The sequence below is a fragment of the Vulpes vulpes genome, chromosome 15 (genome assembly GCF_048418805.1).
Source record: "Vulpes vulpes isolate BD-2025 chromosome 15, VulVul3, whole genome shotgun sequence".
Classification (NCBI taxonomy): Eukaryota; Metazoa; Chordata; class Mammalia; order Carnivora; family Canidae; genus Vulpes; species Vulpes vulpes.
In genome coordinates, this window is record NC_132794.1 from 64,615,863 (window position 1) to 64,629,626 (window position 13,764).

General features: G+C 47.2%; 1 protein-coding gene across 1 annotated transcript; it reads left to right on the plus strand.

Annotated features, from left to right (window-relative positions):
• Positions 1 to 5,683: 5,683 nt before the first annotated feature.
• On the plus strand, positions 5,684 to 8,905 carry FOXB1 (forkhead box B1). Its single transcript, XM_025995287.2, has 2 exons — positions 5,684 to 6,051; positions 6,367 to 8,905. The coding sequence occupies exon 2, from the start codon at positions 6,423 to 6,425 to the stop codon at positions 7,398 to 7,400; it is 978 nt and encodes a 325-aa protein (XP_025851072.1). The 5' UTR covers positions 5,684 to 6,051; positions 6,367 to 6,422; the 3' UTR covers positions 7,401 to 8,905.
• Positions 8,906 to 13,764: the final 4,859 nt, after the last annotated feature.

Genomic DNA, 13,764 nt, shown 5'->3' on the forward strand with positions numbered 1-13,764 from the left:
CCCCCCGCTGTAAAAGATACTTCACATCAGGACTCGGTTCACAAGTGCAATGCAATTTGGCTTAGTCCAACCTTTGTTCTGCTTGTACAAATGAGCGAACAGTGCACACATTATACAGTTGATCTACTGCTGTCTTAACCCCAGAGTTAGGGGCTGGGAGAAAAGCAAGTTAATCCCTTCAATACCAAGGTGGCTTTAGCAATATTTCCTCCAATAATAATAATAGATTTGAATTGCTTCTTCTATTTCACACAGTGCAGAGCAAAACTTACGGGGAGGGTTTAGCAGTAACAACAAAAATCCTTCCACCAACGTTTTGCAAATAACTTTCTAAACAAATACATTTGTAGGTTTGGTAATGCCCAATTTAAAGCTATGCAATTGTTTGTGCAAAGGAGGGATTGGATTTAGAAACTCTGGCTTTAAAGACTTAAAACCTCGGAGCAAGCAAAGACCAAATGGTATTTAGCAAACTGATTCCAAAGAGAAGGCATCGTGACCAGCAGGGCAAGAGTTGTTTTCACAGGCATTGAAATTGCCTGCTCACTCTGGGTGGGGGTTGGCACTTCTTGGGGATGGAGGTCAAGGAGGACCGGCACCTAATGCTGGCAACTGTTTGTTTTGTGCTTGAGGTGGAGGGAAAACTAAGCCTTCTATACTCTCCAAACTGCAGCTGCTACTTTGGAAATACTTCTAAAATGTGTGTGGTGTTGCCACTTCCTTTCTCCCAACCCCAAGGAAAACAGATTTTAATTCCAGGTGCCACCAGTCATAGCCAGAGGCCCTGCCCACAGCCAAGCGGTGGGGAATAAGGATGGGACACCTCTGAATTTGAGCCTCCCAGTGTGGATGGGAGTAAAGGGTGGGCAGGAGGTGGAGATTCTTGCCTTTCTTAGAACCCAAGCAAGAATGGCAGAAGGGAAAGAACTGATTTTAAGAAATGGACTCCTCATCAAAAGTTTATTTTCAACCTCCTTGTTATGAGTTAAGGTCTAAGCCTCCGGGAACCAGTCACCAACCAATGTAACCAACCTACCTACTATTTGGAAAAATCTGTGTGTTCCTTCCGCTTCCCAGTTGGGGGGGGGGGGGTCCTGGGGGCGGGGGGAAGAAGACCTGATTAAGAACTAGGGAGGGTCCTCCCACTGCGGGTTGAGAGAAAGAGGGCAAGTCCTTCCACTCCTGGTTGGCACTGGAGCACAAAGTGTGTCCCCTCCTCCACCTCTTTTCCTTGGGCATTTTGATTTCCCATCAGATTCGGTGGATGTGGCCAGGCAGTGCTGGCTCAGACTCCCAGGGCAGTCCTGGAAAAGTCATGGCCGGCAGGTTTCTACCACCGCACCTCCCAACTGGGTAAAGATCTCTTCCGCCCAAGAACCCGCAAGACCATGTCCCATGGCCCCAGCCAAGTCACCTCACTAAGTGGGTTCCCTCTGGGGTCCCCAGATCTAGAACACTAGGGCTGGGCTGGGCCAGGTGAAGGTGCTGGCTGGCGGTGGAAGCGCACAGATTCTAAGGACAGTCTCCAGGACACTCAGAACGACAATTTTTAAAAATTGACAGCTGACAGGCCGAGGGAGTTTGTTTTACCGCTGAATACCCCGGGAACAAAATCCTTTTGAAAGGAAAGCTAAGTCGTTTCACGCCACCAAAGTGCAGATTTGGTGAAGAATGACTGATGGGAGGGACAAAGCGGCGCGGTGAGTTAGCGCGGGTTCCCAGAGTGCGCGGAGAACTTGGGCAAACTCGGGAGGCGGCCTGGAAAGGTGGGGCGGGTGGGAGGAGGCCCTAAAACCTACCATCCCTACTGGGCTCGCCAGAAGACTTTCCCCCACCTGCGCATTTCCTAGCCCGTTTGGTAGAGAAAATGGAAAGGGGGTGGATAGTGCAAGAGAAGTGAGGGCCAGGAGTGCGGTAAGAAAGGAGGAGAGAGAGACAGGGGTGGAGAACACAAGAAGGAGGGAACGACTCTTGAGGGAGAGTGGAGGAAGAGAAGAGCCAAACTAAGTTTAGCCCCCAAACGCTCCAGGCAGCCGGGAGTTCGCTTTCCAAGTCGGGAAGACGGGTATTGTTTTTGGCGCCTAGGAAACCTTCGGAAGCTGCCGGGTACTTTCCCTCCACCTCCCATCGGTGTTTGGTAAATATTAACAAACCAGGGCGCGTTACTCTCTGGAGTGTGGACAGAGGGGCTGGCCCGGCTCAGGATGGTTTTCCTCTCCTAGCACCCCCGCTCCCTAACCCCAGCCCCACCGTTCACGCACACATACACCTGCTTGACAACAGAAGGAATCAAAATCAATATTGTATTTGTCACCCCTCTGTCTCCTTTTTACTCCCTCAGCAGCTCGGGTGCCACTGAAGCGAATTGTGGATTTATGGAGGGAAATTAGCATAAATTATTACGAAATCTGTAGCCGTGTGTGGTCCAGCTTGTGGGAAAAGAGGCTATTGCGAACTCTCCAAGCAGAAAGGTGGTCGGTGGTGGGCTCTGCGGAGGCGATGAATGGCTATTGCATGAAAGAGATTTCCATTTGGTTTGCACATGGGTATAATTGACTTATGTGTATTTTATACAGTTTTCCCAACAACTCCCTAAGCCTCCGAGTCGGATGTGCCCCCTCCCCAGAGTCTCTGTTTGCTTTGGGTTCTGTACAATAGACTCTGATGCACTTTTCAAGATTTCTGGAAAGTGCTCCTTCCCTCCTCTTCTTCATAATACCAGTCTTAAAACGCTGTAAATGGCATGCAAATCCCCTCCCCCTTCTCCCAGGCTCTTCAGTAGGATCTGAAATAGAATTTTGTACTAAAGTACCTATTTTAAATGTGCATCTCACAGCTCCTCACCCTACCCAAGACAAACTTGTGCTATTAGGTTCGATTTCCTTAATTAACCCTGGGAATGAGCAACATGCCTCACCTCCCATCCTCACCCTAGCCAAACTTTGAAGATTCCTTGGACACGAATTCCTACTTGTATCCTCACATGTCTCAGACATGGTGGTGACAAATTTCCCTGGGGAGATGGACAAAGATTTATTTCAACTTAGATTTTTTTTAACCCAAATGCTTCCACTCTTAGAATTTAGTTAATCTTCTGTTTACTCCAAGCAATGATTTCGACAGCCATACAAAGGCCCTTTGCAAGGCAACAAAATGCCAGTTGTTAAAACAAGAAAACATTTCTCTCTCTCTCCCCATCCCCCACCCTTAAAAAGAGTGCGCACACACCCCGTAGAAAAGAATCCTCCTGGCTGTCACTGGGGGAACAGAGATCTTTCTCTCCTTTCGTTACATATCCCAAATCTGACCGCTCTTAATATTTTATTTATGTTTCTATATATCAGTATGCACACTTTTGCTGAGAAGACCCTAAACGATCCTTGGGGGCTTCAATGCTGATACCTTTCCTTCCTGGGAGCACTCCTGCCTCTGCCACAGGAGCACCCTCAGTTCTGTACCTCCGAGGCCAGTTGCCTTCTGAAGCAGGAAAGCTGTGAACCAATGCCTTTTCATCTGGAAAACACAAGCCCTTGCTACTACTATTCTTCATCAGGGGTCCCTTAGGCTCCAGGTCTCCCCAATTCCTTCCATCCCTGGACTCCCAAGCCGAACTGGGCTGCCCCCAAATAACAGCCCAAAACGCCGAACCTCGTTAGCTAAAGCACGCACAGCTCAGGCAAGTACTGCTGCCTCCGGCCAAAGCTCGGCAGAGGTTCCACCTGAATCCAACTGGTTTATCTGCAGAGGGTTTATCTGCCCTTCTCAAGCCATGCCCCCAGAGACAGGTCAGCGATCCGCCTCCACCCCTCGAACCCACCTCCTCCTCCTGGTTATTTTTTTCCGAATTAAGAAGGTGACATTATTCTTTTCTTCAAGCACTTCTGTTAATATTGAAAAACGTGTGCTTGCATCTCAAGCGAGGCAGCCCAGACGCGAGAGCCATTTCAATATTAATGAAATTGTTTAATCTCCTAAATTCATCGTGTTTAAGTTACGTTTTGGTGAGTTATTGACCACCTCCGAAACTGTGGTTAACAGAGGGGTGTGTGTGTGTGTGTGTGTGTGTGTGCACACGTGTGCTGAAAGATTTTTATGCTAACTCTAAACAGCTCTACTAACAATGCTCTAATATCACTAAAAGTGTCCAAACTTCACACCCAGAACTCTCCCACCACCACCACTACTATCACCTCCTCCTCCTGAAGAAAAAAAAAAAAAGTTCTTACATTTCCGGATTGAAGATGATTCAGTGTGGGCTGTAGAGATTGAGTTATTAACAATGAGGTAAAAGGAATTTCTTTTAGAAACCATAAAGGTCAGAGAATGTGCAGAAATCAGTGGGAACTCCTAGTGTCTATTCCAGCGTGAGTGTTCACTGGCAGGGTCGACTCACTATTTCATAGCAATATGATGATGATGATGTTGCTGCCGCCGCCGCCGCCGCTACCGTCGCCACTGCCACCGCCTCCCACGACGATGATGATGATAATAATAATGATAATAAGAATAATTCATTGAATCTCCGGAGACTAATCCGAACCAAAGGGAGCCTACTGCTGGCACCAGGCAGGGGGACCCTAGGCACATCCCCACTCTCTCCTTTCTCCCCCAAAGGAAAACACTTCGGTTCTTCCGAGTCTAGAAGGTGCTGCTGTTTTAGTGGGTCTGTAGGCAGCGTTTGATGGGCTCTCTAAACCCTATGTTCTTTCTATTGTGGGGTGGTGGTGGTGGTGGTGGTGGAGGGAGTGATGGAGAATGGGAGAAAGTTCCGGCTGTAAAATGCAAACTTCCATGCAATGCCTAACTCCTAAAGTTTCAAACCACCTGGGGAAAGCATGAGACCCTGCCATTTATCTGGTGATAAAGTGTGTCAAACAAACTCAGGCCCTCCCCCAGATCCACACACTGTCTGCCCCAACAACCCCAGAGCCTTCATCCTGTGTCTAATTAAATTCCTAGAGGACTTTTAGAGTGAAGACCCTGCCTATTCGCTCAGAGAGACTTTTTTTCCCTTTAATTTGGCCAATACATTTAGAAAATGGGCTTTTTACAAGTGGCTGTCCGATTATATTTTTGTAAGTATTTTTTAGACCCCATCACGTAAAGGACACACACCTACTGTGTAAAGCTATGGCAGCAGCCTAGGAAGGTCAAATCAAACTTTGACCTGCCTCTTGCAGGGCCAGGGGGAAGGGTGTATTTTCATTATAATAACCCATGCAACCAGCCCTGTATTGCCAAGCGCAGGAAAAGGGTCTGCTTCAGGGGCAAGCCGTGCCTTAAGTTAGCTAACAATACAAACCCGATACAATGCAGAGGAAACAGAATACCCCAGCCAAGCAATTTCCATGTCAAACATCATCTGCGCGGCAGCTCGGTCTGTGAACGTGAGTGGTCGCCTGAATCCCTGCTCCGCGGCCGCCACCTCCTCATACCTCCACACCGCGCACCCCGGCCGGCGTCCCGCTCACCACCGGTGGCCGAGGCTCTTCCCCCTCGCCCAGGCTTGAGCTGGAAGTGATTCCTATTGGCCAAGGTGTCCATGTAAATAGGTGTGAAAGAAACCAGAGCTGGCCAGGCTCTCCCCTCTCGCTCAGTCCCCTCCCTCTGCAGCCCCCGCTCCCCCTCCTCTTCCTCCTCCTCCCAAGGCGATTGTCATATGATAGCTAAGAAGTGGCACATTAATGAAGCGCCGCTACAGGGGTCTTTTCTGCTCCTGTCACCGCTTAAAACTATCAGATGGTTCGAGGGAGGACATGGAGGCAGCCACCTAGCTCAGCGGAGCCGCGGAGCCCACAGCAGCGCCCTCCGGAGCCCCGAGGCCGCCGCCGCTGCCGTCTGCGCCCGGACTCCGCAGCCGAGCGCGGCCGCCCGGGGATCTCGCGGCCAGGAGCGCGGCGGACTGGTCGGCTCCCGGCGCTGCGGGGCTGAGCTGGGCGGCTCAAGACGCGCGGAGCCCCGGCGAGACCCGACGCGGCAACGCGCACTGGGAGGGACCCGAGGGTGCCGTGCCATCCCGGATGCGGACGCACAACTTGGAGCAACTTTAAGGTGAGCTCTCTAGGGGCATCCCTGCCCCAGTCCCCGCGCCAGGTCCAGCTTACTTCCATGCTTCCGTCGCGCCGCGTACCGGCTTCCCTTCCCGCGCCCCCCTGGCCGCACCCAACTCTAGGCTCAAAGTTGCCCGCGAGCAGCGAGCAGCGAGGAGCGAGGAGCGAGGAGCGAGGAGCGCGGGCGCGGGCTGACCCCGCGCCGCAGCCCCTGCCCACCACGTCTGGCCTGTGCTCGGCCTGGCTGACCTCGCGGTGTCTGTCTGTGCATCCATGCCCTCTCCTTCCCATTATCTCCCCCCCCACCCCTGTGCAGATCCTAGCAGCCGCCGGCCCGCGCGGACCCAGAGCGAGAAGAGGGCAAACAAGAAGATGCCTCGGCCCGGCCGCAACACGTACAGCGACCAAAAGCCGCCCTACTCGTATATCTCGCTGACCGCCATGGCCATCCAGAGCTCGCCCGAGAAGATGCTGCCGCTGAGCGAGATCTACAAGTTCATCATGGACCGCTTCCCCTACTACCGGGAGAACACGCAGCGCTGGCAGAACAGCCTGCGCCACAACCTCTCCTTCAACGACTGCTTCATCAAGATCCCGCGGCGGCCAGACCAGCCCGGCAAGGGCAGCTTCTGGGCGCTGCATCCCAGCTGCGGGGACATGTTCGAGAACGGCAGCTTCCTGCGGCGCCGCAAGCGCTTCAAGGTGCTCAAGTCCGACCACCTGGCGCCCAGCAAGCCCGCCGACGCCGCGCAGTACCTGCAGCAGCAGGCCAAGCTGCGCCTCAGCGCGCTGGCGGCCTCCGGCACGCACCTGCCACAGATGCCCGCCGCCGCCTACAACCTGGGCGGCGTGGCGCAGCCCTCGGGCTTCAAGCACCCCTTTGCCATCGAGAATATCATCGCTCGCGAGTACAAGATGCCCGGGGGGCTGGCCTTCTCCGCCATGCAGCCCGTGCCCGCCGCCTACCCGCTCCCCAACCAGTTGACTACCATGAGCAGCTCGCTGGGTACTGGCTGGCCGCACGTGTACGGCTCCGCGGGCATGATCGATTCGGCCACCCCTATCTCCATGGCTAGCGGCGATTACAGCGCCTACGGCGTGCCCCTGAAGCCGCTGTGCCACGCAGCAGGCCAGACGCTGCCCGCAATCCCCGTGCCCATCAAGCCCACACCGGCCGCAGTGCCCGCCCTGCCCGCGTTGCCTGCGCCCATCCCCACCTTGCTCTCGAACTCGCCGCCCTCGCTCAGCCCCACGTCCTCGCAAACAGCCACCAGCCAAAGCAGCCCCGCCACTCCCAGTGAAACGCTCACCAGCCCGGCCTCCGCCTTGCACTCGGTGGCGGTGCACTGACCCGCAGCAGCCGGAGCCCCCTCTTGTTCCCCTCCCCGCCAGCTTCTTCGCCTTCCCTGCTTCCCAGTCCTGCCCTTCCCCACCTAGGACCGCCGCCCTAACTTGTCCACTTCACCTTCGGCCAACGCTCTCTCCCCCCGCCACGAGAACTCTGTTTGGACCCAGGAGACAAAACACAAACTTGCAGATGGCCTGGAGGCGCGTGGGAGCTGTCCTCGCCTCCACAAGACACCTGAGACAAGCCCTCCGATCCCCGGGGCCCCCGACACCCCCGACACCCCCGACACCCCCTCCCATTTAAGAGGCAGGGGACTGGGGAAATCCTGCCTCCCGCCTGCGCGGAGAGGAGCGCGTCTTCCCCGGGCTGGGATCGGCGGGTCCCGGGACTCCGCGCAGTGAGCTCCAGACCAGAGAACCCGTCTCAGAGGTTTCCTCGAACAGAGCTTCCCTGAGCGCTGCAGCCGCGCCGCGCAGGGCCGGATCTCCTTTACGCCTTGGAAATCTGCCGGGAAGGGGGACCACTAATCTTCCTACCCCGCTCGCCTCCGCCCATCCGGCCGGGGCTGGGCGGACCACAGCTTCCCGGAGGAGCGGCCCTGCCTCCCCAGCTTCTGCGGAGTTTTGTTTTGGGTTTTGTTTCCTGCCAGAGGCTCCAGGCACTGGGAGCTAGGGGAGAGGCTGCCAAACTGAGAAGGGGACGCTCGTCCTCAACACGAGCAAAACAAAACTAAAAGTAACCTTGTAGTATTGTTTACAAAGGCGCCCGGGAAAATGTAAACAGTGAACTTGAATCTGTATTGCTTGGCGGGCGAGCGGGCAAAGCCCACTTTACAAGTACCTGTTGTAATGTGAATGTTTACTCTTCATTTCTGGCCAGGTTTAGGGGAGGGATGGGGGGATGGGAAAGTTAATAGGGATGTTAACTTTCCGACTACTTAGAGACCTTTTAGCTATTTATTTTATTGTTGGAAGGAAAGGAGAAAAAAAAAAAATGAAAATGAAAATGAAATTAGCCCAAGCTAAGAAAGCATGAAGGGCAACCCGAGAACTTAGATAGCTGACTGGTAACGTGAAGGAGATGTCACCGGATAGGTCTCCCATGGACAAGTCTTTCTGTTTGCCACAAGAACTTTCCCAAGAAGCTAAAGGGCTGCAAAGAGATGTAAATGCTTGTGAATAGGAATGATTATACACTGTGTAAAATGCACTTTTGTTTGCTATATTCCTTTAGAGTCTTAGGTAATTTGCTGGAAAACGAACTGTTGTTCTGGTGTGACCTGCTTAAGTTAAAAAAAAAAAAAGTTGTAGTGTCATCAGGGCTGTAAAATTTTTACCTTTCATTTTTCTCCTTCTCTGTTCAAAATTAGCATGGCATTTTAAATATTGATGTTCTTGTTCCCAGCATGCCTGTTTTAAGACAAAGAATTTTAAAAAGGTGTCTACATTAAATTATGAATCTAGTCCAAATAATATTTTCTCATTAAAATATGTAAATCCAAATTTTAGTTTTGTGTGTTTTTGAAGAGTTGCTGCAAACAATATCTTTACAAAAGATAGATGTAGTACTTCTCTAATATGCTTTTTATAATATGTTGTCTGAATAGTTTGTCTTTTTAATATCTTATTTCTAAAATAGTCACATCTCCTCTTACGCACTTACAGATTGGGGAAGAAATTATTCAAATGGACTCCTGAATCAGAGGGAAAGAGGAAACTATTTCTAGAATAGATCAGACGCACTAGTGCTGAAAAACTGTCACTAGAAAAATGAAATGCTCTCTATGTATTTTTGTCTATCTGAAAAGTTACATTTTACAAAATATATTGAATGTAAGGCTTATGTAGAAACCAGGTAGAGGCTATATGGAGACACAAAAAGTAAAAACAGACTTGTATATTCAGTGCTCATATTCTGATGCACCTTATTTTAGAGTATTCATTTCCTTGTTCCTTTAAATTACTTCAGTTGTGGAAATTTTCCTTTTCAGGAGTTACCTAGAAGTTCACCTTGCATGTCAAGAAACCTGTTCACTTTGAATAGAACAGATTTCTTTTCACTCCTTCATGTAGGAAAATAATGCTCGAAGAATTTATTTTAGGCAAGAAAATGCAGTTAATTTAAATGCTTAACTCTAAGTATTTGCTTTTCTTCAGATTTTTGGAGAGAATTACAATTTGGCAGGAATTTATGGCATAAGGCCAACTGAAACTTTACTGAAGGGGTCATGATATTTCCAGAGTGAGGTGTGTGTTCAACTAATGAAGTTACAAGACAAAGAAAAACTTAAATGGTGATTAACACTTTACTGTGTAATATGATTAAACAAAGACCTTTGCGCAGTACAGAGAAACCCACACAAAAATCATGATCACTATAACTCCATAAGGAGAATCCTTAGCACCTGCAACCCTTACATATTTACAGGGTTATCTGGAAAAAAAAATTAGGATTAATGCAAAGGGTAATTAATCCTGTTGTGAGCATTTTTGAAAAGGAAGGATCCCACACACAGCCCCAAAAAAAAAAAAAAAGTGGAAAATAAATGAATCATTGGACTGATTAAAATGCATGAAGCTACTAAAGCTCGTCAGACAGGGGACAACTAAACTCATTCATCAAGCCCAATTCACAATTATATCAACAAGATCAGCAAAAGAAAGCCTGGAAAACTTATCCACCCTGAGCTATGAAACTCTTGAAACTTTGTTCTCAACAAGAAATCATCTATATTAAAAGAAATTAAATACATTGTCATTACTTCCTGCAAAATAAAATTAAAGCCATTTCTGGAATATTCTAATCTCATTGAATTTACTAACACTGAATTCAAACTGGGAATGAAGGAAACATAAAGGGCTAACATGAGCCTTAAAAATTTTATAAATTACCAGCTTAGATAATCAGGTAAAATATTTGTCCTATAATAGGCAGTAAAATGCATATGTATAAATATACACATACATACATTTAATAAATGTGGGTAAGTAAGATGCAGATCCTCTTTCTGATTTTTAGCAAAGGAGTGATTTTCAACTCACTATCTGAAAATGTTCTTTTCAGCTAGTAAGCTCGTCATGGTATACTGCAAAGAATGAAATAACTTGGGCATTGTGAGCCCTCTTTTCACAACTGCAGACATCTTTTCTCAGACAAAGTTGAATGAGTAAAGTAAAAAATCCACTGATGATATTTTAACCTTGATCAGAAATCCAAAGGCAATCCCAAACAACCGTCTCCACCCTGCTCCATCCCCAGCTTTGAGACTTGCGCCCTGTTTAGCTGAAGTGCCCCCACAAACAAGGAAGTTTATAACTATGATACCTTCAATGGCTCTCTTTGTCATGTTAAATCTCTTCACCTGGCTCAAGTCCAAAGTCAATACACACAGCTTTAAAATAAAACTGGAAGAGACAACATTATGCAGTGAGATATATATTGGGGTCTTATCCAGAAGACCGAGTTAACTTCTATTTTCTATTTTGCAAACGTGGGCCTTTTTAAAAATTAGGCTTTTGATTTGGAAACTTGGCTGTCCTGTTACTTTTGGTTTTTAACATGATTCTGTACTCAATTGTGTTTTTAAATGGCTTTCTCTGTGATTGGGGAAATGCTTGCACAATGGATGAATTTTGTGCACTTTCTCAAGAGAGAAGCTGCAGAAGTTCTCACTGTTGCTCTTGCCTGAGCGGGGATTTTGAGAAGCCTGGAGACTAACAGGAGCAATACTAGTAAACGATCCTTAGAATGGTTTAAATATTATACCAGTGAGTTTAATTCCTTTAAAATAGACAAGAGCGTTGAGCGTATTGGAAGCATAAATCTGGCCAGGTACTCCAGTGGGGTGAAGTTGAGGGGTGGGTGGGAGGAAGAAGCCAATGGAGTGCCGAAAACAGGTTTTACTTGAGTGTATGCATGGTTGGGGTGGGGGCATGGTTTATACATTTACCAATAGAAACTCTCTTTTTTAAAGGTATCCATTTAAGAAACGAAATGGACCAGGATCTGTTCTCAAATTCTTAATATAAATGTCAATTAATTTTTTCCCCTGAAGCCACATATGCACTGAGACACTCAAACAAAAACAAAACAAAAACAACCCAACCCACCGGCTGTGAAGCCTCAAAGGGGATGCATTTGTTTCGTTTAAACTAACAACAAATTATCTAATTAATATGTTTCAATTACAGCATGAAAGGCACAGCCCCTGGACCGCCCGCCGTGGGGGCACAATAGCCCCAGAGCCCACTCTAGGAATTTACAATAACTTCACATCTGTTTCTTTATTTTCCACTTTTTGAGTCTAAAACTCCTCTCAAGATCACTTCAAACCACAGCCTGAGTTATGAAATATGTCCCAGTGTTAAAGGGGGATGAAACTTTGCCCACGGATGCTTCATTTGCAAGCAAAAAAGTGAAAGCCCATTGAAGAGCATTAAACAAATATATTAGAATTCTGTCACTTTATGCAATTGAGTAGATCAAATGAAGGGTCCCGGCCACTTCATTCACTCTCATTCACTCGAATAGAAAATGCAAAGAATAGCAACCCGAGACTGGGCCACCGATGTAGATTTAGCTCCTTTTTACTGGGAGACAAAAAGGCTGAATTTTCACAAACACATTGCTGACTCGGGGACTAGGAAACCGGCACTGGAACCCCTTTGGAATTTAAATTCATTTTATCTTCCTCTCTCTTTGCGGGGATCTGTTTGCACTACAGTGCAAGATGCAGCAGGCATCCTCTGGCTTCTGAAAAAAATGGGGGAGGGGAAGAAAGTGAGTGGGGGTGGCAATGTGGGCCTCAGGATTCCCAAGAAGCTCTTTGGTGGTCAACTAACGCTCAGGTCTGAGGTAACTCTTTAAATAAATCTTTATTTACATCAATATAAGCATTATTATATCACACACATCTCCCAAGTCTCCTACTTCCTTGCTTGGCATGGATTACATAAAACTGCTTGTTTTCAAAGACTAGAATCGCATCTGGGTCAACTATTTTCTTCCTTCCTTCCTTCCTTCCACTAATATCTGGTCAGTGATGTCACGACAGATTTGAAAGCAGAGCTGTCAACCTCACCTGGTCAATTCTCTGTCACTGTTTTTCACTCTCTCCCCCCTCCTCCTTCTGAAACTACTCTATCTGAACACCATGATGGTAAACTTGTGTAAAAACCAAGAAAAGAGATACTCTTTGGTTAGAATTTCCAAGTCAGAATCCTCCTACATTTTCCTTTCCCATTCTCGTATAAAAAACAAAAACAGTAAGACAATAAAACAACCCCCGCCCCCAAATCGAGCTACATGTGTCAGTGGTAATTGAGATAATCCTGTGGCAATACTTCTATCCTGTATGTTCTATGACTGACATTTTTGTTCTGGTTAACTTTATAGACTTTTACATGTCAACATCTCAGAAAGCTTACAGTGACTGTTAAAAGCTGCTTCCAGAAGCAAAGCAGGGCACAGGAAAGAAGCAGACCTCTCAGCTTTCAAGGTATGATTACAGAGGAATGAACCAGTTTTACTCAAATTTGAAGTCTAAATGAGATCTGATCTGAAGGAGAAACTATTTGGAGGGTTTTCTATGCATTTCAAAATTTTACTTGGTACTTATCCCAGGAACATCAAAACCTTGAACACTTTTCAATTTAGCTTCTAGATCTGTAAGGTCAAATTTAAGTGATTCTTCATTTAATTTGTGGCATTGGTATGTGGAACTGGGGATGGAAGGTGGCTCAGACCTACAGATATAAAAAAGATACTGAAGAAATAGTTGATTGTTTTATAACCATAAGCTAACAAACTCACTGGAACTAATAGTAAAGTAATCAGAAATTATCCGTGAAAAATTGTAGCTGGCTAAATAAAACTTTCCTTGGAAGATGTTCTTGATAGAAAATTTCAAGAATATATGGACAAAGGGTTCTTCTTTGCAGGCAGCCTCCTTTTGCCAGTGTCTGCAAATAACTGATGTCAAATCAGTTGCAAGCTTTTGAAGGAACAAACTGGGAGCATTAATTAGAGCAGATTAAGCTCACAGATAAAAAGCATTCTTTAAGTATCTGTTGTTTAGAGGCACTGTGATTCTGATTCATGCTTTACAGTCTGTATATTTTTATTTGCTCAGTTAATTTCTTCCCCAGAGTGCTCCCTGTTGACTGGGTTACTAAGGTATACAGTATAGAAAAAGTTGTTGGTTTGCAGAAATAAATGTTTTCAAATTCTGCTTTTGCTATAGAGTTCTCTCCCCTCCTTCCTGAAATACAATGTATTGGTCTGATGATTTCAACACAGCAACATAGAGAGAAACTGTTCAATAAAGGATCTGAATTTTGTGCCACTTAGAGGAAGCTTAGTATTTAT